General features: G+C 38.3%; 2 protein-coding genes across 7 annotated transcripts in view; one reads left to right on the top strand and one right to left on the bottom strand.

Annotated features, from left to right (window-relative positions):
• The first annotated feature begins 986 nt into the window (after positions 1-986).
• LOC127806965 (putative calcium-transporting ATPase 13, plasma membrane-type) overlaps positions 987-25,791 on the top strand; it is a 32,536-nt gene continuing 7,731 nt past the window's right edge. For 3 of the 6 annotated variants that reach the window (XM_052344606.1, XM_052344602.1, XM_052344600.1), the window contains exon 1: positions 987-1,983. Coding sequence is in view for 3 of the 6 variants with exons in the window: in XM_052344596.1 (XP_052200556.1) it covers positions 1,949-1,979; positions 3,453-6,455 (3,034 nt within the window). In the remaining 3 variants the exon portion in view is untranslated. Of the gene's footprint in view, positions 1,984-3,452; positions 6,456-25,791 lie in introns of all 6 variants that reach the window. The other 3 variants (XM_052344596.1, XM_052344605.1, XM_052344598.1) reach the window with 3 other exon arrangements.
• On the bottom strand, positions 20,875-22,629 carry LOC127806969 (uncharacterized acetyltransferase At3g50280-like). Its single transcript, XM_052344612.1, has 2 exons — positions 22,085-22,629; positions 20,875-21,965 (listed from the first exon to the last, which is right to left on the bottom strand). The coding sequence occupies exons 1-2, from the start codon at positions 22,572-22,574 to the stop codon at positions 21,136-21,138; spliced, it is 1,320 nt and encodes a 439-aa protein (XP_052200572.1). The 5' UTR covers positions 22,575-22,629; the 3' UTR covers positions 20,875-21,135.

Here is a 25,791-nt window from a genome sequence, read left to right as displayed (position 1 = left end):
GCAAGGATAATTCTATCCCTAGCCCGACAAATTACTCTCTACAGCCCACCCCATGCAAAATTCTATCAAAATTTTAAAATTCTCATTTTAACCCCGCCCACTACCTCCTCCAACCATCTCGATCGCCGCCTTACCTCTTTCTTTTCCTCTCACACTATATACACACATACACATAGAGAGAGAGAGACAGAGAGTGGGTTGGCTGTCATGGCCGACCCACACGCACACATACACCATATATATATATACACACACTCACACACACATACATATATATATAGAGAGAGAGAGAGTGGCCGACCCACACACACACATTTATATATATATATATACACACACTCACACATATATATATACACACACTCACACACACACACATATATATATACACACACACGCATGGCCGCATCCATGGAAACCTTTGCATTGCACCGCAAGGTGCGAAAGACTCTAAATCCTTCGCACCTTGCGGTGCGGAGGATTCTGAAACCTCCGCACCGCGAGGTGCAGAGGTCCCCCGCGAATCCTCCGCACCTCACGGTACGGAGGTTTGAGTCCATGGCCGCGACCGTGCGTGTGTGTATATATATGTGTATGTGTGAGTGTATATATATATATATATATATATAAATGTGTGTGTGGGTCGGCCATGATCGACCCACACACTCTCTCTCTCCGCGAGGTGGGTGGGCTTCCATGGCCGCAGCTGCCATGGCCACGACCATGAAATCGTGTGTGTATATATATATGTGTGTGTGTGAGTGTGTATATACATATATATGGTGTATGTGTTTGTGTGTGTATATGGTGCGAAAAAAAAAAGAGAGCTGAGATTGTGGTCAGAGGAGGTAATGGATTGAGGTTAAAATAGGAATTTAAAAATTAATGCATAATTTTGCATGGAATGGAATAGGTTGTGAAGAGTAATTTATTAATTTCCCTTTTTACAAAGTTCGTACCGAGAGTTCTATTTTTCCAAATTTCCCTTATTGGTCTTCTGTCCTGGACGGAATTGATTACCGTTTTGTGAGCGTAAATAATGGTGAATTCAAAGTGGCAGGAGGAGGATTCGTCCGCGTCGCCAGCGGCCATGGGCGTCGTTACCATGGCCGTCGATCAGAGTCATCGCCATGGCCGATGACGCGTCGTCGCAACCGAAACGCCACGGCCTTATGGCTTCTTCTCGCACTGTCTGGCCAAGGGGTTCTAGTCCTCGCCATGGCAGATCTAGCGGACCGATCGGCTACGGCCTTATGGCTTCACCGTCGGTTCCTGCTTCTTGCCGTGGCCATGGGTGTCGCCGATTTGATGTCCGATCGTCGATTTCATATTCGCCATGGCCGATCGGTCGAAAGCTGCTCTCTCCTTGTTCGAAAAGACGGCCGAGGGTTGCGAAGGGAATTGGTCGCCGGTGGTTGAAGGCTTCATGGCTCCCGTTAAAGGAGGCGAGTCGGAAGCTAAAGCCGCCGGCAAGAAGAAGATGCAGAGGCGGTAGCGGCGGCGCACAAATGGGGTTGAGAACCCTACGTGAAGGTTGAAGATGATGGGTATTAAGCAGGTCGGGTCGGGTCAATCCGACCCATTAAAAGATCTTCGATCGGCCAATCAACAATTTACTCCGACGCGCCACCGCCCCACCGCCTCAAAGAACCACCCCTCGGACCTTCTAAAGATCAGGGCTTTCTCGCCGACTTCAGTTTAACCTCCTCGTAGTTTCCGTACAAAGTTGAATTGAATTTCTCCTGTTTCAGCATCGAATGAGAATGCTATTTGTGATCTGGGAGCTCTCGAGTTTGAAGAAAGAGAGGTTCATCTGCGGAAGAGAGAGAGAGAGGGTGAAGCCGTTGTCAAAAAAGATGGCAGTCTGGGCGAAAGGGAGAGAGGGTGGAAGAAAGGAGTGCTGTGGTTGAGAATCCGCGGACAGACCGTGGGATGCGGAGGGTGGAAGATGGACAAAGTGGCCAACCCTACTCAAATGGGTAGGTGAGTCACCACTACTCATCCTCCTACCAATTTATTCGTAATCAATCGCATCACTGCAATGATTCATATTACTTAGCGTGTTATATATTTTATAGAAAATTATCATTCCAAACAAATCGTTCGATTCATATTTCCTTTGTTATTCTCTTAAACGTCTGAATCTAATGCAATTAAAGGACGTCAAATGCTTACTCCAAACGTTTAAGAAATTCAGAAATCATTGCAAAATATCATTTCAAGTATCCAGGCAACAATTTATTACTCCCACCGCCTCAAGGAACGGCCCCTCCGACCTCTGGCCGACTTGGGCTAAACCTCCTTGTAGTTTCCGAACAAAATTGAATTGAATGAGAATACATTTATCTTCTGTTTACAAGTCGGCATAGAATGAGAATACAAGCAAAGATGGCTGCCCAACACGGCGAAGCATAAAGGATATAAATGAACCATTGGAGAAACCGCAATCCCACTCAGCTAGTTCTTTAACATCTAACACGTACGTGTTCTGTAACACTTGTTCTGTACAGAGCAAACATTTCACGCGTTTGATTGTCGATATTTTCTATATGAAAAATAGCCATTTTAACTTTTGAGGTATTTAATTAGTCAATTTTTCTAAATAAATTGTTTTCTAACTTTTATTCACTGATGCAAAGTTCTCACTTTTGCTGGAAATGATTTTGCTGGAAATGATTTTCTAGGTAGTTCTAATTTTCGAGGGAATTCACCCATCGTGCATTGCCTCAATACTTTCTGTCCACTCAAATTCCATCGCGCATTGCCAATTTCTCTAGAGTTTTTCTCTCCCAATCGGCGCTGACTTCGTGTTCGTTGCCATCTCTGATTCCAAGTTCCAGACGGTCGGCGCATCTTCATCTTCTTCCATAGTAAGGTTTTCGGCCACGTTCTTTTCCTATTTCTGTAGATCAGGCGAGCGATTTTGGTCTTCGACCACCGATCTCGGTCTTCATCCACCACCCCTTCCCCTTTGTGTTCGTCGCCATCTCCGTCGAATTTGACCTCCGATTCCAACTTTCAGACCGCCGTTCATCTTCGTCTCGTCCACGGTAAGCTTTCCACCCTTCTTTTCTGGTTTTTGGCCACGATCTGATCGACGGCCGACACCCTTCGTTTTCTGTTTTAGCATTTTTCTTTATTCCTCTGTTTTCAGTATCTGTTCTTACCTTTTAATTGATATTTTGTTCACACATAGTTTTTGTTCACTTTTTTTTGGAAAAAATATTTTGTATGTATCTTATGTAAAGATGACTAATTCCATAAAAAATAGTGGCAATCAAACACTAAAAGTTAGAAAAGTATAACAAATTTTAGGTAAAAAATTAATTTCAATGCAAATCATTTCTAAATAATTGAATTGCTTAGAACTTTTTTTTTTTTCCCGACAAATTCCATACTTGCATTGAAACGCATCTTAGGTGTTCTTAGAAAGATGTTACTTTTTTCTCCAGAAAGCATGAACCAGATCGAGTTCATACTTGATTTTCCCACCAGTAGTAGCGGAAGAAATCTCAAGAGATGGCATTTGGCGTTTACCACAATCTATTGTTCGAGGGCCTTCTCTCATTTGATCAAACACGTAGTGGCCACGAATAAGGGTAGGGCTTCCCCTATTACATCACCACATAGCGTACTTATCAATGTTGCTGAAGGACCACCCCCCTGCTTTTCAAACATTAACCAGTTAACCCTCTCCGGTCTCTTGAAGCAAAAAAACTTAGACGCTCTTGAAGAAGTTGGTGGCGTTGAGGGCATAGCCTCCTCTCTCAACACCAACCTTGAGCATGGAATTCGCGGTGATCACGTAGATCTTTCATATCGACACAAGGCCTTTGGCACGAACACGTATCGCAGGCCACCAGCAAAGAGCTTCTTCCGATTTGTTTGGGAGGCTCTGACGGACTTCACTATCGTAATATTGTTGGTCTGTGCGGCTCTTTCCCTTGGATTTGGCATGAAGGAAGATGGCCTGAAAGAAGGATGGTATGATGGCGGAAGCATATTCGTGGCCGTGTTTCTTGTCGTTGCAGTGTCGGCAACAAGTGACTTTAGGCAAAGCAGGCAGTTTGTCAAGTTATCCAAAGTCAGTAGCAACATCCCAGTTGAGGTCGTGAGAAATGGCAGGCGACAACAGGTTTCGATTTTCGAGATTGCTGTGGGAGACGTAATCTGCTTGAAGATTGGCGACCAAGTTCCCGCTGATGGGTTGTTCATAGATGGCCACTCACTGCAACTGGATGAATCCAGTATGACAGGCGAAAGTGATTACGTTGAAGTTAATTTAGCCCAAAATCCGTTCTTGATCTCCGGCACCAAGGTGGCTGATGGATTTGGACGAATGCTAGTGACCTCTGTGGGGATGAATACAACTTGGGGAGAGATGATGAGCACGGTCAACCGCGATTCCCATGAGGAGACGCCGCTACAGGCACGGCTGAATAAGCTTGCTTCTGCCATAGGTAAGGTTGGTTTGGCTGTTGCTTCCCTTGTTCTTGTTGTGTTGTTGGTGCGCTACTTCACAGGAAATACAGAAGATGAGAATGGAAACAAGGAATTCAACGGCAGCAAGACAAAAGCTGATGATGTGATAAATTCTGTGCTGGGAGTCATTGCTGATGCAGTGACCATTGTGGTCGTGGCAATTCCTGAGGGCTTACCATTAGCTGTAACGCTTACTCTGGCTTATTCCATGAAGAGGATGATGGTTGATCAGGCTATGGTTCGGAAGCTCTCTGCATGTGAGACAATGGGCTCTGCCACCACCATATGTACAGACAAAACCGGCACACTTACGCTCAACCAGATGAAGGTGACGAAGTTTTGGCTTGGTCATGAGTGTGTGGATGAAAAATTGGCCACTTCAATTGCAACCAACATTCTTGAATTGCTCCACCAAGGGGTCGGACTGAACACGACGGGTACTGTTTATAAATCCCCTTTGGGATCTGAACTCGAGTTCTCTGGCAGCCCAACAGAAAAGGCGATACTTTCTTGGGCTTTTTTGGAGTTACACATGGACGTGGAGGAGCTGAAGCAGACATTTGTGGTTCTCCATGTTGAAGCCTTCAATTCAACGAAGAAAAGAAGTGGGGTTCTAATGCGAAGGAAATCTGATAATATGGTTAGTGTGCACTGGAAAGGCGCTGCAGAGATGATACTCGCCATGTGTTCGCATTACTATGATGTCAGTGGAAATATCAAATCCCTTGATGATGTAGAGAGGAAGAAGTTTGATCAAATCATCCAAGGTATGGCTGCTAGTAGCCTGCGATGCATTGCTTTTGCACACAAGCAGATTTCAGAGGAAAGGAACGAACATGAAAAATCGCAGCAAAAGATGGAAGACAACTGCTTAACCCTTTTGGGGATAGTAGGTCTAAAGGACCCCTGCCGACCTGGTGTGAAGAAAGCAGTGGAGGATTGCCAATATGCTGGAGTGAACGTGAAAATGATTACCGGTGACAATGTTTTCACAGCTAGAGCCATTGCTACAGAGTGTGGGATACTTAGGCCTGACCAGGGAATGGAGAGTGGTGCTGTGGTTGAAGGAGAAGAATTTCGCAATTACACGCCAGAGGAGCGAATGGATAAAATTGACCGAATCTGTGTCATGGCAAGATCCTCTCCCTTTGATAAACTTCTAATGGTGCAATGCTTGAAACAGAAAGGCCATGTTGTGGCAGTGACTGGTGATGGCACAAATGATGCACCGGCTTTAAAAGAGGCCGATATAGGCCTTTCTATGGGGATCCAGGGAACTGAAGTGGCCAAAGAAAGCTCAGACATTGTGATTTTGGATGATAATTTTGGTTCCGTTGCCACAGTGTTGAAATGGGGCAGATGTGTGTACAACAGCATCCAGAAATTCATTCAGTTCCAGCTCACAGTGAATGTGGCCGCACTTGTCATCAATTTTGTGGCTGCAGTTTCAGCCGGTGAAGTCCCTCTAACAGCTGTCCAGCTGTTGTGGGTGAACCTGATCATGGACACCTTGGGAGCTCTTGCTCTTGCCACTGAGAAGCCCACCCGAGAGCTCATGGAGAAGCCGCCTGTGGGTCGTACTTCCCCACTCATCACCAACATCATGTGGAGAAACCTGCTTGCTCAAGCATTCTACCAGATAGCTGTTCTGCTGACTCTGCAGTTCAGGGGAGAATCGATCTTTGGGCTGAGCAAGAATGTCAATGACACGTTGATCTTCAATACTTTTGTGCTATGCCAAGTTTTCAATGAATTCAATGCCCGGAAGCTGGAGAAGAAGAATGTATTCGAGGGCATACACCGAAACAAGTTGTTTATGGGGATCATTGGGATAACAATTGTTCTTCAAGTGCTAATGGTGGAGTTCCTGAAGAAGTTTGCAAGCACAGAGAGGCTCAATTGGTGGCAATGGGGGGTCTGTATTGGATTTGCAGCCATGTCTTGGCCAATTGGGTTTCTCGTCAAGTGCATACCTGTTCCGGATAGACCATTTTTCAGTTACCTCAAATGGCAGAATGTAAAAAACATGCAGATACGATCTCATAGGTAGAATATCAATATTTTCCCATATGCGTAGAGCTGGTTTTATTATAGTTTCATTCAACTCCTTTATATGTTGAAGCATGGCAATAAATCAAAACAAAATTATTTGTTCTTGGCAAATTTTATGAAATTATTTTGTGGCTCTGAGGCATGACATCAGCAACAAATATTTGTTCCAAACCAATGATTTGTTAGTCTCCTAATCCTATTTATGAAAAGGTTATACTTTTTGGGATAAAAGCAACATTCTTTCTTTCAGCTCGATTATCTGTTCCTTTTGAGTTCTATCAACTGGACATCACTCTTGTTGTTGCTTGCTTGCATATATTATCAGCATGGCTCCTGGCCTGGAAAGGCTAAACATCTTGCCTTTCAAAGCATAAGAAACGCCCTAGCTAGCTGTTACACCATCCAATTTACAAGGTATAAGTATGATATCATTCATCCAATTTACAAAATCGATCCTAATTGTTAGTAATTTGGTTGTTATGTGTTAAGAATGATGGACTCATGAAGATACAGAGTAAACAAATTTTTTGAGTAGGAATTGTGTTCAACTTTAGTACTCAAAAAACTAAATAGAGGCTGAAAATAAGCCATCTGACAGTGATCTAATGGGAATACGCATTGTTCCATTGTCTTGTCCTTGAATTTTGTTTTAGGTGGGCAGCTAATTCAATACTTGCGTAACACTGAAGAGAAAAAGCAATGCTTGGAACATGTCTCGAGGGATTTCATATTTCACACTTTTAATTAGACGTGCTTTGTTTATTCTACTCTGGGGAGGTTTTCTTGAAGGGATCTCTTTTGAGAAATGAATTATCATTGTTGTGATTCACTTCCAATTGAATACTTGGTCACGTCTGCATTCACATTCGTTTACTTGGAATTTTCCAAGTCAACGTAAAGTGAGAAGGATCCACGAGCTGTGCTTTCTAGTTCTAGTAATGCTGCCTAACTCGACCAACTCCCCAAAATGACCATAAATAGCCACCGTCACCATTTGAGGATCCCAATTCCATCAAGCCTCGCTCTTTTAACACTTGTTCTCAGGCTCAACAAGATGTTTCTCTGATGATATCTCCAGAAAGCTAGAACAGGGTCGAGTTTGTGCTCGATTGATTTTCCGACCAAGAAGAAGAGAAGGCGTTTCCCCGTTTAATTTTATCTTACAAGGTAGTTTTACTTTTTATCAATGTTCTCGAAGAACAGCTCCCCTGTTCTTCCCACATCGACAGTCATGTCTCACTAGAGGGTCGTGAACCTTGAGCGTGGATTTTGCGGCGATCCTAAAGATCTTTCGTGTCGACATGCGGCATTTGGCACCAAGAACGTATCGCAAGCCACATGCGAAGAGGTTCTTCCAATTTCTCGTCGGAAGAAACTTGGAAGAAACTCTCTGCTAGTGGCCCGCGATGCGTGTTCGTGCCAAAGGTCTTGTGTCGACACTAGAGATCTTCTGGATCGCCGCCAATTCCATGCTCACGGTTCGTGACTCTCTAGCGAGACTCGGCTGGTGAATGTCTGAAGAACAGGGGAGCTGTTCTACAAGCTTTCCGGTGAAAGATTTGTGTTGAAGAAAAGAAAAGTTAAAAAGGGTGGTCCGGGGGGTTTGACAGAATTGGGATCTCTCCTGTCCCGGGAAGAAATTAACGTCAAAAGGGTGTGCTTGGTGGCATTATTATATATATTTGGATACAATTTTGTTTCTGTTTGAAGAGTCGCAGTAACGGATGCAATGCATGCCAACAAGCAAGCAAGCTTCCTGAATATCTTATTGATGCTTCTACCCAAGAATCAGTACTGATTGCGATTGGCGTTGATGTTGTTCACGCGTGCTTAATTTCCCAAAGTTTGATTCATTTGGAGATTCTTAAACTAAACAATAGGGTCGTGGCGTGGATATTCCCTTCAAGGACTGGAATTAGTGCGAAGAGATCCATCCATGCCTTTTAACTGTAAAATGCTTGACCGAATAAATCCATCCAAAGTCATTGCCATACACATTGAACCTTGGCGAACTAATATGTATATATATATATTATATTAGTAATTTTTTTACGTTTATATCAGCTCAGAGGTGATATAAGAGCGAGCGATCTTACCGATGAAGAAGCCGTCGAGCAGCTCGGTTGCTTGAACTGCCATGAGGGGAATGGAAACGCCATGGAAATTATAGACTCCATTGAGAGGGAAGAAGGAGTGGACAATCCGAGGCACGAACACCGGCTAAAGAATATCGGCGACGGTCACGTTATCGGCCACGGTGTGAACGAAGTCGACGCCGACGTTGTTGCAGTGGACGAAGAAGGAGGAGGTGCCGTCGGCGTTGTGGGAGACGCCGAGGCGGCTGGCGAGGAGAGGGAAGAAATCGAGGGTGCGAGAGAGAGAAAACTTGAGATGCTGAAGAACAGAAAAGTGTTGGTCTTTTGGTTGTGGAAATGGAGTGGGTTTGAGAAAGAGAAGGCTCTTCTGGATGGGGCCGAGCAGAAGAAGCTGGAGATCCCATGGAGTTAGCGCCATCCAGTGTGTCGATGTGCCACGGGCGGCTGCCGCTGGGACAGTATCGGTGGAGATGACTTTGATATCCGCCATTCTCAGAGGCTGTACTTAATCCGTATGTTAATTACTCAGACAGACACCGTAAAAACAAATTAAAATTCGATATTAATTTTAATTAATATGATAATGCATAGCTTGTCAGCCATCATGTCTTATTCTAATTTTACCAATTAAATAAAATAAAAAAAGAATTTTTAATATCTTAAACTAACCGCCAGATTTGAATTTATATTTATAATAACATAAATATAAGAAAAATTCTAGAAAGTCCGACGGGCTTACCGACTAGGTTATCAAAAGGAGGCAAAAAGACGATTTTACCCCCACGCCCTGCTCTCTCCCTTCCCCTCCCATGGATTGTCTTGCCCTTGCTATGTCGTCTCCCCTGCCATGGCCGTCGCCTCGCCTCGCTGACAGTTGTTGCATTGACTGTCGGTGAGGTGGCGATGGCTGAGACGCGACGACGAGGCGAGACGGTGGCCATGGCAGGGGAAACGACAGAGCAAGGGTGGGGGCAAAATCGTCTTTTTGCCCCATTTCTGTGAGCGGCTAGGTAGGCCTGTCGAGCCCTGTAGAACAACTCTAAATATAATGAGGTAATAGTAGCTCCTTCACCATGCTTGCTTGGTTGACCGCAATGTGTGGATTGTAATAATTGGCCACGTGGGATCCTATCCCATTCGATTCCCTATCGAGAGATCTAGATCTAGAGCCGTTGACCCTGTATCTATGGTGCGCATGCCATATATAGATATATATATATATATATGGATAATACTATTTGTATAGAAGGCAGTGTACAAAAAGTTTTACAAAATAATGAAATGATCAATTTACCCCTATAATAACCCAAAACACTCTCTTTGTCTCTTTCTTGCCCGCCTTGCCCTTGTTATAAAACTTGAACTGATAACACAGACTCAATAACGATATGGGAGAATGACTTCCGCAATGTATTGAATCAACAACTTTGGCTTAAATAGCCATTACATGAAGACCTAACAGAAAGATAAGAACAACCTACGTTATCAGCTAAACGTGGTAAGTGTGCAGTGGAAACAGTCAAAATACTAACAGCACTACCCTAACAAATAGGTAGGTTATTAACAAAAAATAGAAATCCCTAACAGAAGTCCTAAATTCTTGACACCCTCCCTTAAACTAACTGCTCCAAGCAGTTAATTTACAACATGTTCTTCACAAACCCCCAATAGACCTCGCAGTTTCTGAAACAGATCATGCTTGAGTGGCTTGGTCATGACATCTGCAATTTGGTCCTTTGTACCACAATACCTCAACTCTACAACTCCTTCCTTTGTCAGGTCCCTCAAGAAATGGAAACGCACATCTATGTGCTTACTGCGACCATGTAAAATAGGGTTCTTCGATAGCTTGATTGCTGAGCTATTGTCGCAAAACACAGTTGTGCAATCACCTTGTGAACAGCTAAGCTTCTTCAGAATTCTTTGCATCCAAATCGCCTGACATGCACATGCTGCTGCAGCTACGAACTCCGCTTCAGTTGTAGAAAGAGTGACAATTGGTTGTTTTCTTGAAGACCATGACACAGCACCAGAGCTCATCATAAATACATAACCTGAGGTGCTCTTTCTATCCTCAATATCTCCTGCGTAGTCACTATCAGTGTATGCCACCAAATCTTCAACCCTTTCCTTTCTATAGAAAATCCCGAAGCTTGCAGTACCTCTCAGATACCTTAACACCCTCTTTGCAACTTGGAAGTGAAGCTCAGTAGGTTGAGCCATAAACCTACTGATCAAGCTTACAACGAACATTAAATCTGGACGTGTAGATGTTAAGTACATCAAGCTTCCTACAATCTGCTTGTAATAAGTCGGATCAACTCTAACTCCATTTTCATCCTTGATCATCTTGAAACCTGGAACGATGGGATTATGGACAGCATTGCAATCTTCCATCCCAAACCTCCTAAGTACATCCAAAGCATACTTCTTTTGACAAATGAAAATGCCATCATCCCTCTGCAACACTTCAATTCCGAGAAAGTATCTCATTCTCCCCAAATCACTCATGTCAAATTCTCTCATCATTGACTCTTTAAACTCATTGAACATAAGCTCATCATCTCCAGTAAATATTAAGTCATCGACATATAAACTAACAATTAAGATTTTACCTTCCTTTTTAGTCTTGATAAAGAGTGTTTGCTCACTGCTGCTTCTCTCGAAACCTTCCTTCAAGAAGTATGATTCAATGCGGCTAAACCAAGCTCGAGGAGCTTGTTTTAAACCATACAACGCCTTCTTCAATTTGTAAACTTTGTGAGGCTCATCCTTCTGCACATAGCCTTCAGGCTGTTCAACAAATACCTCATCACTCAACTCCCCATGAAGGAAAGCTGATTTCACATCCAGCTGGTAAATGCTCCATCATTTTTGTGCTGCAAGTGCAATAATTAATCTCACTGTGTCCATTCTAGCCACTGGTGCAAACACCTCTGAATAGTCTACTCCATATTCTTGTGCATATCCTTTTGCTACCAAGCGCGCTTTGTGCTTGTTAATTTTCCCAAGTTCATTCATCTTCGTTTTATACACCCACTTGACTCCAATTTTTTTGGCTCCTGCAGGTAAATCGGTGAGTGTCCAGGTTTCATTCTTTTCTATGGACCTTATCTCCAAGTCCATGGCTTCTCTCCACTTACCACTCTTCACAGCTTCTTTAAAACAAACTGGATCAGCACTTGCAAATAGGGCTAGATTAACATCAACTTCCTCTTCAGACAAGCCTTCACCACTCTCGTAATCCCTCATCCAACCTGGAGCTCTTCTAACTTTGTTTTCTTCTGAACTGGATGAACCTTCAGCATTCCCTGTACCACTTCCTCCAGCACTATCATCACCATCACTTTCTGATTCACTTGTATCATTTACAACCACATTCTCTTCATCATCGCCCCATTCTAAATCAATTAAGAGCTGCTCCTCATAACTCATATCCCAATCCCAAGTTTTATTTTCATCAAAAACCACATCCCTGCTTATTATCAATTTCTTAGCAATTGGATCATAAAGCCGATAGGCTTTAGATTCTTGACTCACTCCAAGTAACACACAAGTAACACTTTTATCCTCCAATTTTTTTCTTTTTGCATCAGGCATGTGTACATAGGAAATGCAACCAAAAATTCAAAAATATTCAACAGAAGGTTTACCTCCACTCCAAGCTTCCTCTGGAGTTATATTCTGCACTGCTAAGGTAGGACTCCGATTCAGAATGTGCACCGTCCAATTTACAGCTTTGGGCCAGAAAGTCTTGGGAACTCTCTTCTCTAACAACATACTTCGGACCATGTTCATAACGGTCCTATTCTTCCTCTCTGCCACTCCGTTTTGCTGTGGTGTGTAAGCAGCTGTCAACTGCCTTTTAATCCCATGTTCCTTGCAAAAATTATTGAAATCTTGTGAAGTAAATTCACCTCCACGATCAGTGCGCAAGCACTTGATGTATGCACCAGTCTTCTTTTCTACACATCTCTTAAAGTTTTTGAAAGTATACAAGGCCTCTGACTTCTCTACTAGAAAGTAAATCCAAGCTTTTCTAGTAAAATCATCAATGAAACAAATGAGATACTTCTTGTTACTGTTGGAGATAGGAGTAATTGGCCCACAAATATCAGCATGAATAAGCTGAAGCTTCTGTGTTGCCCTCCAAGTGCTCTTCTTCGAAATTGGATCTCTGTGTTTCTTGCCAATCACACAATCTTTGCACACAGTAGATGTAGTTTGCAGCCTTAGTAACCCATGCACCATCTGTTTGTGCTGAAGAGTCCTAAGACCCTTATGACTCAAATGTCCATAACGACAATGCCACAAATGAGCTAGATCCTCTATGGTGGTGTGAAAGCATGAGGGTTTCTTTGATTGAGCCACTGCTAGCAGCACAAACATTCTATTTGCCGTCATCTCTGTTTGGATAATCAAACCTTTTTGAGGATGGTAGATTCTACACATTCCATATTGAATAAGAATTGCCAAGCCCTTCTCCTGCAATTGCCCTATACTCAATAGGTTATTCTTCAATTCAGGTACAAAGAACACCCCTGTGATCACATGGTTAAAACCATTTACCTTCAGTCTCACATTTCCCTTTCCCATCACAGACATTCTTGTATTATTCCCTAGCTTCACCATCTGCCGAAAATCTTCATTCAACTCACAAAACAGAGTTTTATCACCACTTATGTGGTTGCTACAGCCTAAGTCTAAAAACCACATATCCTCCCTCCTAGCATCGTTCATTTCAACATAGGACATGAGGATCATCTCTTCTTCTTCTCCAAGCTCAATGTAATTTGCTTCTTTATCCCAAGTTGGACATTCATATTGAAAATGTCCAAGCTTGTGACATTTATAGCACTCCACAGTAGCTTTATTAAGAGCTGCTCGACCTCTCCCTCTACCTCTTCCTCTGTAGGTACCGCGTCCACGGCCTCTTCCTCCTTCATATGTAATCTTCAATGCATGTTCTTCACCATTGGAATGTCTTCGAAACTTCTGTTCGTGGACTATCAACGAGCTTTGCAACTTATCCACAGAGAGAAGATCAATGTCCTTTGACTCCTCAATCGAGCAGACAATGTAATCGAACTTCTCAGTTAGAGAACGCAGAATCTTCTCCACGACCTTCACATCCTGCATCTTCTCTCCATAGACTCTCATTTTGTTTGCCACTACCATCACCCTTGAGAAGTATTCTGACACTCCTTCACCGGACTTCATCTCTAGGGTTTCAAATTCCCTTCTGAGAGCTTGAAGATGTGATCTCTTGACTCTTGCATTCCCCTCGAACTTTTTCTTCATCGAATTCCAGATTTGCTTAGAGGTGTCCTTCTGGAGAACTGTTTCCAGAATTGTCCGGTCTATGGCCTGGAAGAGATAGTTCTTCACTTTTAGGTCTCTCAGCTTTGTCTCCTCCAATTTCTTTCGTTCTGCCTCTGTAATGTTTGCTTCATCTTCTGGCTCAGTAAATCCTGTCTCCACAAGACTCCAATACTCCTTTGATCTAAGAAAGTTCTCCATCAACATAGCCCAATGGTCGTAGTAACCATCGAACTTGGGTATGGCAGGCTAGACAAAGTTGCCTCCTTCAATTACCATCTCTCGCTGACTATTCTCACCTGTTTCTCTCTCTCGCTTGTTAGGAAACTGTTGTTCCTCACCACACTCGATCAGGCCCTTGAGGAGGCTCTGATACCAGATTGTTATAAAACTTGAACTGATAACACAGACTCAATAACGATATGGGAGAATGACTTCCACAATGTATTGAATCAACAACTTTGGCTTAAATAGCCATTACATGAAGATCTAACAGAAAGATACCCACATTATCAGCTAAACGTGGTAAGTGTACAGTGGAAACAGTCAAAATACTAACAGCACTACCCTAACAAATAGGTAGGTTATTAACAAAAAATAGAAATCCCTAACAGAAGTCCTAAATTCTTGACAGCCCTCGTCCTCGTTGCTTGCTGACTGTCGCCGCTCGCTGCATCCTCGATTGGTTTGGGTGATCACCGGTTGCTAGAGGTTGTAGCAGTGAGGAGGTGAGGCAGCAAGGCACAGAGGCAAGGCAGAGAGAGAAAGCGAGGAATAGAGAAGCGGCGAGAGAAGGCGAGACGGCGGTGAAAATCGATAAGGGCGAGGCAGACGGGGAGAGAGAGAAGGGGGTGAACAAAATCGTGATATATCGCGCCGGCGAAGGGTGCTCTGAACCATTTTCTGTACAAATAACGCGATCCATATATATATATACACGTATATAGATGAGAGATAAGAGTAGCGAGAACCCTTTCTCCCATCCTTACATGCCTGGGCATGCGGGCAAGAGAACAAATCTGAATAAAATAGGGATAAAAAGAATGAGAAATGAATGAGATAAGTAGCCATAAATCCAACCATCTCTTGGTTGAATGAACCCAACTAACTAACTACGTCGTGGGGAAGGAACATGTGACAGAAGGAATTGAAGCAAAAAAAATAAAAAAATGAATGAGTTATTACCTTAACCATAACTAAAGAAAAGGGGACGGCATCAAAGAATAAGAGTAGCGAAAAGAGAGAAAAACATTATTTTGGTATTTTTCAATAATAACAATGAATTACAAAGAGCAAAATTTTACAATTTTTAGAGCCTATAGCCTAGGAAATTTAATTTCTATAAATTCAAGCGGTCGCTTGTGTTACACTTCATATCAAGGTATCTAGTTATAGGACAATGTATCTTAAGGTATAAGGATAGAGAGAAGAATTAATTTTTAACTATAAAAGTAGTTCAAAAAGACCACCCACGTTAATAGTTGGATTAATTACCAAAGAAAATCAAACTTTTGTTAGTATATTAATTCCACAGCAAATTTTAAAGTTTATCAATTTTATATTAATTCTAAAAAATTGCTAAAACTTAAAGAATTAACCATTCGTCTAATGACGAACTCTAATTATACGCTTGGTGTGTTTTGAAAAATTGAAGAAAATTTAATAATTGATACACAAAAATTCTTCATTATTTAAGTTTTCATGGTGTCGTAGAATTAATACAAAATAAAAGTTTCAAACGTAAAATTGATAAATTTTGAAGTTTGTTATAGAATTAATACATTAGTGAATGCTAAATAAATTTTTGGTAATTAACCCTTAATAATTTGGTAAGCGTTACACTTCATGGTGAGATTTGAAGTCTCCAATTTGAATAGTGTACTTTTCAATTGTTTGGATAGTCCCCGTTATTACATAGTTTACAAATTTAAAATCAAAGAAAATCAATGGTATTATATATCTTGAATAACTCTTAAAATAAGTTTCTTCTCACCGTGTTTGAGAGAGATTTAGAAATAAAATGAAAGATTTTTTCCCTTATTTGGAAGATGATGGAGACATTTTCATCCATTTAATTTCTTTTACTACTAAGGGTGTGTTTGGTTGCACACTTTTTTCATGGAAAATGGCTAAAAAAGATTATAAAAATACAAAAAATAAATATAAACTCAAAATAATTAATCTTCTTTAATATAAACTCAAAATATATATGATTTTTAATATAAAAATATTATAAAAAATAATTATTTAATTTAAAAATAAACATAAATTTTATAATATATTCAAATAAATTTCAAAAATAAATTCTAGAAACCAAAATTCTGTCTCTAACCTTCTCATGTAGAAAATGTATTTTCGATATTTTTCTAATATTACAATATGACTTCAAAACATTTTTGAAATTGTATAAATAATTTGAAAATAATTTTTTTGCAGTTTCAAAAGTAAATTTTTTTTAGAAATGCTGAAACAACACTCTCAAGACGTTTTCACATAATTTTCATAATTAAATTTTATAAATTCACATCCACCGTGTAAATTCATAACAGTTTTATATAAATTTATAATAATGTTATTTAAAATAATAATAATAAATAAATTTATTATTAATTTAAATAAAATTACTATAAATCTTTCTAAAATTATTATAATTTATATATTTTACCTTAATTTGTAAGAACTATACATTTAATCTATTTGTGAGTATAGTATTTTTCAAGTTGAATGAGGAGGCTAGCCATTGGGTGTCGCTTTCCTAGCAACTGAACCATCTTTTTCTATTATTAATTGAAATTCCATAAGAAAATCCTAATTCTAATACTTAATTTGTTTTCTTCTTCTTTTTTTTTTTGGGGGGGGGGGGGGGGTGTTGGGTGGCAATGATTTTTTAATTTTTAGGCTAAAATTCAATCTATCTTCAAATTTTATTTTTTTGAGAAAACCTACATTTATTTGCCAAAAAAAAAAAAAGAAAATGACCACAATATTCTCTATTTATAACCTTATAATTTATAGCTTAGAAATCTTAAACAAAATGAAAGAATATACATCCTAATTACAATTCATATACATTGACGATTTTTAAGATTTAATTGCTTTGTTATCTTCCTTGATTGTCTTTATAGAATTTGTTATTTATAATCTTGCACCACAAAGGTCAACATTTCCTTAATAATCATATGTTTATAGCTGTAATAGTTGTCTTACTAACCCTCTTTTACCCAAGATTCCAATAATCTTTTTAAGTCTTTGGACAAGAAGATCTCAATGATTACCCATCTCACTGGACATAATTTTTGCTTTCATGTTTGAAATCCCATTTGAAAGTCAGTAAGAGATTTTGTTGTCTCCTTTATTGATCTTTCCTTGGACCGTATCAAAAAATTTTCAAGTTTCCCATGGAAGTTCATTCAGCAGTATCCAACTTAGAGATTCACCTTTTTTTTTTCTCCTAATTATTGTGTATTCTTGACAATTGGTGGTTGATTGTGGGACATCAATGAGTTGCAGAAAATTGATGGAGAGGAGAAGAAAATCAGGGTGGGAGAGAAGTAGTAGAAGAGATCTGAGGGAGAGAAAATTCAACAAAGGGAAGAAATCACCTTTCTTAATTACATGATCACTATTTATGCCTATTTATGGGTAGGGGCCGGTGTGCATAATTTGGTCCAAAACGTTAAATTTTGAGAAAAATTGGTTTATGGTTTGGTTTTGGGTTTCTGTCACAAGAAACCACAAACCAAACCATAAACTGTTTTATATATTATAATATATACATAAAAAAATATATCTTACACCAAAAGTTGTTATTATTTTTGTTGAGTAACCTAATACCAAAATTTATTTTAATGACAAAATAGCCAATTTTTTTGTTTAAAAATTTGTATATAAATAAATTATACCAATAAGTTTTATTTTGACTTTTCATTAAAAAATATATAAAAAGGGAACCTAAACAAATTAGCTTGTGTTTTTTTTTTTTCAAGTCATTTTTAATTTTTAATTTTAAAAAATAATAAAAACATGTTCTCTTTACTTTTTTTAAAAATATATTTTTGAAAACAAAAAAAATTATAAAAAATACTCAAAACAACAAAAAATTATTTTAAGTGTTTTCATCCAAAATAAACTCAAAACACATTTATTTATTTATTTATTTATTTATTCATATTTTATTATTGTAATGAAAAAATATTACAAAATTTATTAATTTTAAAATGTATATATATTTTTAATAATATATTAATATTAAATATTTTTAATTTATTAAATAATCAAATTTATTAAATAAAATATTATTAAAAAATATATTTATATTGTCCAAACCGTGGTTTGAACCAAACCAAACTATAATTTTATTGTTTGGTTTCACTACTAAAATGGTTTGGATTGGGTTGGAATTTCCTCAAACCATAATTTATACATTTGGTTTATAGATTTTTCTAAATTTGATCAAATCATATCATGCACACCCCTATTTATAAGCTATGTTTATCAGACAAAGAAAAAGAAAAAATTCAAGGTTGAATTTTTCAAACAAATCTACTGCAAAAAAAGCTAAAAATCTAAATCAAAAATAAAATAAGTAAAAAATTTTTGAATAAACTAATTTTCCTTTCAGGGATGCCCTTAATTTCAACTATTTTAATTTTTTTATTTCTTTTATATCTTTTCTTGAGATTGCCACATTTTTGCTCTGTCTCCTATCACTTGTACTTTTGATTTCGACAAAAAAAGTAAATCGCAAGTGACCATTTGACCTTACCTAAATTGAGTATCAAACTCGTGACCTATTGATATTAACCCTAACGTATTACTTATACGTCACTTGACTTATACTCTAGGACCTCTTATATATTTTTCTTAATGATTATTTTACTGGTAGTAATCAAAAATATATTTGTATTCTTTTTATAATTTTTTAGGATTATCGTCTTTGTGTGGTCTCTTGTCGATCGTGCCATTGATTTCAGCAAAAAAGGTAAATCGCAGGCTGCCCTTTGGGCCTTATCTAGTCCAAGTATCAAATTCATGGGCCTTATCTATTTTCCTGTTTTCTCTTCGAAGCACACACCCTAATGCAAAAGAAATAAGAAAAGGATGGCGTGCATAATCCAGCGATTGAGACCGTAATGTGTTGGTCCTAATAAAATGGAGATATATGGCTAACTTGAGGCACCATTACTTCATAGAACTAATCTTTGGTTGTAAAAATATTAAAATTGAAAAATGTTCCTTTGCTCGAATTAATTGACACATGCGATGACTAAAAAACATCAAATGACAAATATATTCTCACCTTGAAATTGTAACCTCGTCTCGAACATATCGCATGCGCATCAAATGAAATCCGAGCGCCCAGCAATGTAGCAGGAGGACTTCACTTCATGGAGTCCGCCTAGTTGGAGCACCGGGCAGACTTCATCCATGATGAAACCCGCCTACGCACACTGCTGGACAGGCTTTATCAGTGATGAAGTCTGCTCGGTAATCTTAGCAAACTTTAATTAATTTTTTCAATAAATTTGTGCGTTCATTTTTTCAAACACCGTAACACAACTCATTAAAATTTTCCAGTGAGGACCAGATTTTTTTGATCCAAGTCAGGATTCTTCGGTGACGAATTTCATGTATCTGTTGTGTCACAGCTTTATTTTGGAAGTTTCCATCCTTCTAGAGTTAATTGGTTTAGAAAAGAATTTATGTGTTCTAGTATATGTATATATATTATATATATGTAACTTATATATATATTTAATATATATATATATTTTAATGTATATTATATTAATATTTTTTTTAATAATAATATATAATTTATGAACATCTAATAGTAAAATTTTATTATTAATTTATAATTTATTTTATTAAAAATTAATATTTTTATAAATTTTATTTATATTATTCAATAATATAATTATTTTTTTTTTTGGTTAAATTGTGATAGTTTATCAATTTTTTTAAATTAAATATATAATTATATAAGTGATAAACTAAAATATATTTATCAAAATACGTAAAAAAGGGTTCAGCCAAACAGCCTCTTAACTAGAAAGGCTTAAAAGCCACTTTAAAAAAGGTGAGCCAAACACCCTCTGAATATGTAATGAGTGGTTGTAGACGAAGACCAGAAGCAAGGAGTTGGTGAAGAAGAATCAACGATAATAAGGTGTTGTTTGGCTTACCGGTTTGACTGCGAATAAGCTATTTGAAAGCTGATAAGCTATATAACTTTTGAAGGTAAAGTGTTTGGCAAAAATTTTCAGCTTAAAAGCTATCCCGCGTAAAAGCTATTATACCAGTGTTTTTGAAAAGCTGGTACTCCCCAGCTTTGCCCAAAAATGCTGCTTGGTTGACCAATTAAAATACCAAAATGCCCCATCTTCTCCCAAATCTCAACCAAGTTCCATCATCTTCTCCCAAGTTTTGCTCTACCATTACCGATGCCGCAGCCGTTGCCCCTCCTCCATACCGCCGTCGACGTGGTCGTGTAGTCCAGCTGGGTCGCGACATTGCTGCAACACCAGGTCGCGCCATCGCTGCAACCAGGTTCCAGATCTGTCGCAACCGTCACCGAGCACCATCGACCTTCCTCCATTACTGCCGTCACCATCAGGTGTCGCCTCCAGCCTCGATCGCCGATGGCGTCCGTAGCAGAATATATACAATATATATATATATTACAGTTGTAAGTATATATATATATTGTATATATATATATTAATAGTAATATTTAAAAAATAATAAAAGATGTGTTTATATTATATTAATATTTTTTAATAAGTATGTATAATTTATCTAATATTTAGAAATTAATTTATAATTTTTTTATAAAAAATAGTATTTTTATAAATTTTATTTGAATTATTTAACATTATGTCTATTTTAGTCTTTTTGTTAGTTTTGACAACTTATCAGCTTTTACAAACCAAACACATAACTATTAATTGACAGCTTAAAAGTACATTTATCTAAACACGTTATCAACTTAAACACTACATAACTTTTATGCTAACAGCTATTTAACTTAAAAGCTACAATTAAAAAAGGGAAGTCAAACAGCCTCTAAATCGATGCAGAAGAAGCAATAGTGCCAAGCCAGGAGTAAAGATGAAGCGGAGGTAGCAAATTGGTGAAGAAGAAGAAGAAGAACTTGGCTTGAGATTTAATAGAAGATGCATCAATATCATATGGTTACAGCTCCGATGAACTCCTCATCGGCCCCCAGAGCCTGCAACTTCTCCGGCGACATGCAAAATTCAATGTCAACACTCCCTTCTTCTCGGCCCGAAAATATTGTCAACTTCCCGGATATTTTGTTCCGCGGCCCACTCCTCACCGCCACCGGCTTCCCCCAGCCGAAGTCATTGCCGTACACATTGAACCGTGGGGAACTGCTCGTTGCCAGAGTCTCAGTCGTCCACTTCATTGACCCCCAAAAATTCGGATCCTTCACCCAGCTCTCGAACAACTCCACCACTCGTTCACTCGTATGCGATGAAATCATTTCGTTAATTTGCCATGCTGCCCAGCCTAGTCCTTTATCTACGAGCTCCTGCGCCGTGGTGGACACTTCTCTGTAGAAAACGGCGTTCCCAAAGTAACCCTCCGGCAGCGGTGGTTGCAGTCTCGACCTTAAACCTATCCCCAGTATGAGCCTTATCTCGCCGTCAACGCGGTTGCAGCGCGAAACGGATCGCCATACGTGAGCCAGCAGAGCCTGCAGAGAGGAGATGGTGGTCATTCGCATCTCGGCGTTGGCTTTGCCTTTGAGCTCCGCGATTTTCTCTTTCGGAAAGTGGAAAACCCGTTCTTCCAACGGCGGTACAATGAACTCGTCTTGAATTTGATCGGAGAGGAAAGGGACGGAAATGGGAGGCTTGACATCGCCGGGAAACCACCGGTCGAAGACTGGAGACCGCGACATGGAGAGCGAGCCACGCGATATTTCTGACCAGGAATTGAAGAAATGCCAGAACGACGAGCCGTCGGCGATTGAGTGATTCATCGTGCATCCTGTTGATGATAATCCAAATTAAATTAGCCTATAAGATCAACTTTTTTTCTTTCTCTCTTTTGTATCCTGTTTCTATTTCGGAGATAGTCAAACAAATGGTACTTGAGCGGGATCTTACCGACGAAGAAGCCGTCGACGAGCTCGGTTACTTGAACGGCCAGCAAGGGATCGGAAACGCCATGGATATTTCGGAGACCATTAAGAGGGAAGAAAGAGTGGACAATCCGAGGCACAAACACGGGCTCAAGGATATCGGCGACTGTCACGTTATCGGCGGCCGCGTGAACGAAGTCGGCGCCAGCGTTGTTGCAGTGGACGAAGAAGGAGGAGGTGCCGTCGGCGTTGCGGGAGACGCCGAGGCGGCCGGCGAGGGGAGGGAAGAAATCGAGGGTGCGAGAGAAAGAGAGCTTTAGATGCTGAACAACAGAAAAGTGTTGGTCTTGTGGTTGTGGAGGTGGAGTGGGTTTGAGAAAGAGAAGGCCCTTCTGGATGGGGCCGAGCAGAATAAGCTGGAGATCCCATGGAGTTAGCTCTACACGGTGTGGCGATGCGCCACTGGCGGCTGCCGCTCGGACGGTGCTGGTGGAGATGACTTTGATATCAGCCATTCTCAGAGCCTGAATTGAAGTGATGACTTTGATTACTGGCAGGATAATGTTAGAAGCTAAAGGTGGATAACTTGGTGGATAACCTTTAATTCTCGCGATATTTTGATATTAAAATATTATAAAAATTTTAATTTTTTTTAAAAGCCCCTCCGCACTCTCTCTATATTCCTCTTTAACTATCTCCCACTCAGAGTCCTTCTTTCACTTTCACCTATCTCACTCTCATCATTTTCGTCCATTTTTACTCTCTTTCTCTCCCTCTTTCATTATCTCTCGCACTTTCTCTCTCAAATCCACTATCACCATGAGCATTATCCATCTTTATCCACTCACCACTATGAGCACCACACTGTCTCACCCCTCCACCACCGCAAGCATCATCCATCGCCGCGAGCACCTACTCAGTCTCGTTCCCCGCCGCTACTGCTAGCATCTCCATTCATCCCTCGCCTACTCTCTATCTCTCTCTTTCTCTCACCTACTCAAGATAGGACCTGTCGACATCTCATCCTCCCTTTGCTGCCACCGTTATCTCCTCTCTTCTTTGTTACCATCGACGTCTCCTTCACCCGCCTCACTCTCTCTCTCTCATTTACTCGAACCAATCACTTTTATTACCGTCGACGTCTCCTTCTCCCTTTACTACCATCGTCGTCTTCTCCCCCGCCGCTGCCGTCGGTATCTCTTCCCTCCTTTGTTGTTGGCGTCTCATATTGGAAGGATTTTTTTGTTTGCTTAGTGTGATTTTTAATTTTAATTATTGCTTTTATTTTTTTAAATTAAAAATATAAACAACAAGAACATGTATATATGTAATGTTAATAATGAGATTATATTTATGGAGAGGATAAGACAGTTTTGAATTATATATAAAAATTATATTTTGATGATATTTTAATTTAAATCATTTGAATTTAAATAAAAGACAATTTAAAAAAAAATAATTTTATTAACAAAGTATTTTGGAGAGTTTTTTTAAATAAATTATTAATTTATTTGAGAAATATTTTCAATGATATGACACGATTAACACATTGAAGTTGGAAATTGAAAAGTTAAATAATAAAACCATAATATCATATTATTTAGCTTCTGAATGTGTGTCTAGAATGTTGAACAACTGCTACTTTATTGGAATTAGTACTTCATGTGAGTACTTGTCACAGTTCAAACCACTTTTAATTACAAGGTCATATGGAGGTTAAAGTTTTTATCTTCAAGTTGCATTTCAATCCCAAGAGCTTGGTGAATTCCATGAATAAACAGTCTTCTATTTGTTATATTGGTTTGTCTAGGTTGGCTAATATTGTTTACATCTGGGTATGCCCTTGTCTAAATATCTCTTGAATGGTCCATATATGCATATTCTTTCTGCAGCTTGAATGAGGTAGAGCAATTCTACTCAACTGCAAGTAAGAAGCAATTCAATACTTCTAAAGGCAGCTCCATTGTATTTAAAGTTAAAAATTATACAAAATATAACTATAAACTAAAAACATATTATACAAAATAAATAATAACATAAACATATTAGTAATAAAATAGGTTTAATTTGGTCAAAAGTCTAAAATTATATTTAAAATTAAACAAAAATCATAATATCATATGTCAAGTTTATGCAAGTAATATAAATAGATTAAAAAAATAATAATAACATAAAAATATATTTTATCCTAAAGTATATTATTTATTTGTATAATTGGTTAGTCTATATTTTAATTTAAAAATATGCATATTTAATCTAAATTATATAAAAATACAATTTCAATAAATATATTATATATTTATACATAAAGAAGACCCAGAGAAAGAGAGAACGCCGACAATAAAGAAGGCTTAGGCATCTGAGTAAGTGAGTGAGACAGAGATAGAGAGAGAGTGAGAGTGAATGGCGGTGATGGGTTTTTGAAAGGTGAGAGTGAAAGAGAGAAATGTGAGAATGAAAGAGAGGGTGACAGTGGTCATTAATTTTTCATTATTACCGGTGACAATGTTAACTCTCCGTGTTCTTCTTTATTTTTCATTAATTTTTCCTTCTCTCTCTATTACTCTCTATATAAAGTACATATATATATATATATATTCATCTATCATTTTTTTTCTTTTATCACTTTTAATAATTTAAATATATGTGTATATATTGTTCACGTTCAACGATTGAGTTCAAGAGATAGTACATATATATATATATATATTCACCTATCATTTTTTTTTTCTTTTACCACTCTTTATAATCTAAATATATGTGTATATATTATTCACATTCAACGATTGAGTTCAAGAGATGTGAGTCTCTCTCATTCTCTCTCCATTGTGTATATATGTATTATACATGTACTGTGAGTTTTTGTGTTGATGGGAGAAAAAAAAAGCTAGATGGCGGCCATGTACAGAAAAAAGAGAAAAACGACCACAGCGACAACTATAGCATTGCTGATATATCGGTTAACAGATATTTGTTAAAATATTAAAATTTTTAATTTAAATTGAATTAACATTAATTAATTTGATTCAATTTTTTTTTATCTTCAGTTCAATTTAATTTGGGTATTCTAAAAGTTTGAATTTTTCATTTGCTTTGAAAACTAATATTCTATAAATAAGAATCGAAAGAAAATGTAACTGTGAATGGAGTGGTTATTAAGGTACAATTTACTTAAAACAAATTTAGTTAACTAATATCAAAATATTCTTATATATAAACCCTTTATCTTCTCTCTTATCAAAATAATCGAATTGAACGTAATTAACTGAATTTGTTCTAAGTAAATGATACCTTAATAACCACTTCATTCACGATTGCTATTTCGTTCGATTATCATTTACAGAATATTATTCTTCAAACCAATTCAAAAATTCAAACTTTTAGAATACCCAAATTAAATTGAACTGGTGATAAAAAAAAAAAATCAAATTAATTAATGTTAATTCAATTCAAATTCAAAATTTTGATATTTTAACCGATATCTGTTTAATAGATATATTTAACAGATATCAATTAAATAATATCTATTAAGTATATCGATTATCAGATATCGATTGTTAACAGATATCGATTAATCGATATCGGTTGTTAACAGATATCGATTAACCGAAATCATATCGGTTAATCGAGATCTGTAACAAATATCTGTTAAAATATTAAAAATTTATCAAAATATTTTTATATATAAACCCTCTATCTTCTTTTTTATCAAAATAATCAAATTGAATGTAA

The sequence above is a fragment of the Diospyros lotus genome, chromosome 7 (assembly GCF_014633365.1).
Source record: "Diospyros lotus cultivar Yz01 chromosome 7, ASM1463336v1, whole genome shotgun sequence".
In the NCBI taxonomy this organism is placed as follows: domain Eukaryota; kingdom Viridiplantae; phylum Streptophyta; class Magnoliopsida; order Ericales; family Ebenaceae; genus Diospyros; species Diospyros lotus.
The sequence above is the reverse complement of the archived record's forward strand: the minus strand, read 5'-3'. Positions and strand labels throughout refer to the sequence as shown.

What these genes read in the sequence shown, in the direction of transcription:
- LOC127806969 (XM_052344612.1), bottom strand. Translation starts at nt 22,574, where the DNA reads ATGGCTGATATCAAAGTCATCTCCACCAGCACCGTCCGAGCGGCAGCC. An exon ending in CGTCGACGGCTTCTTCGTCG is followed by an intron (nt 21,966 to 22,084) that starts GTAAGATCCCGC and finishes TATCATCAACAG; the next exon opens with GATGCACGATGAATCACTCA.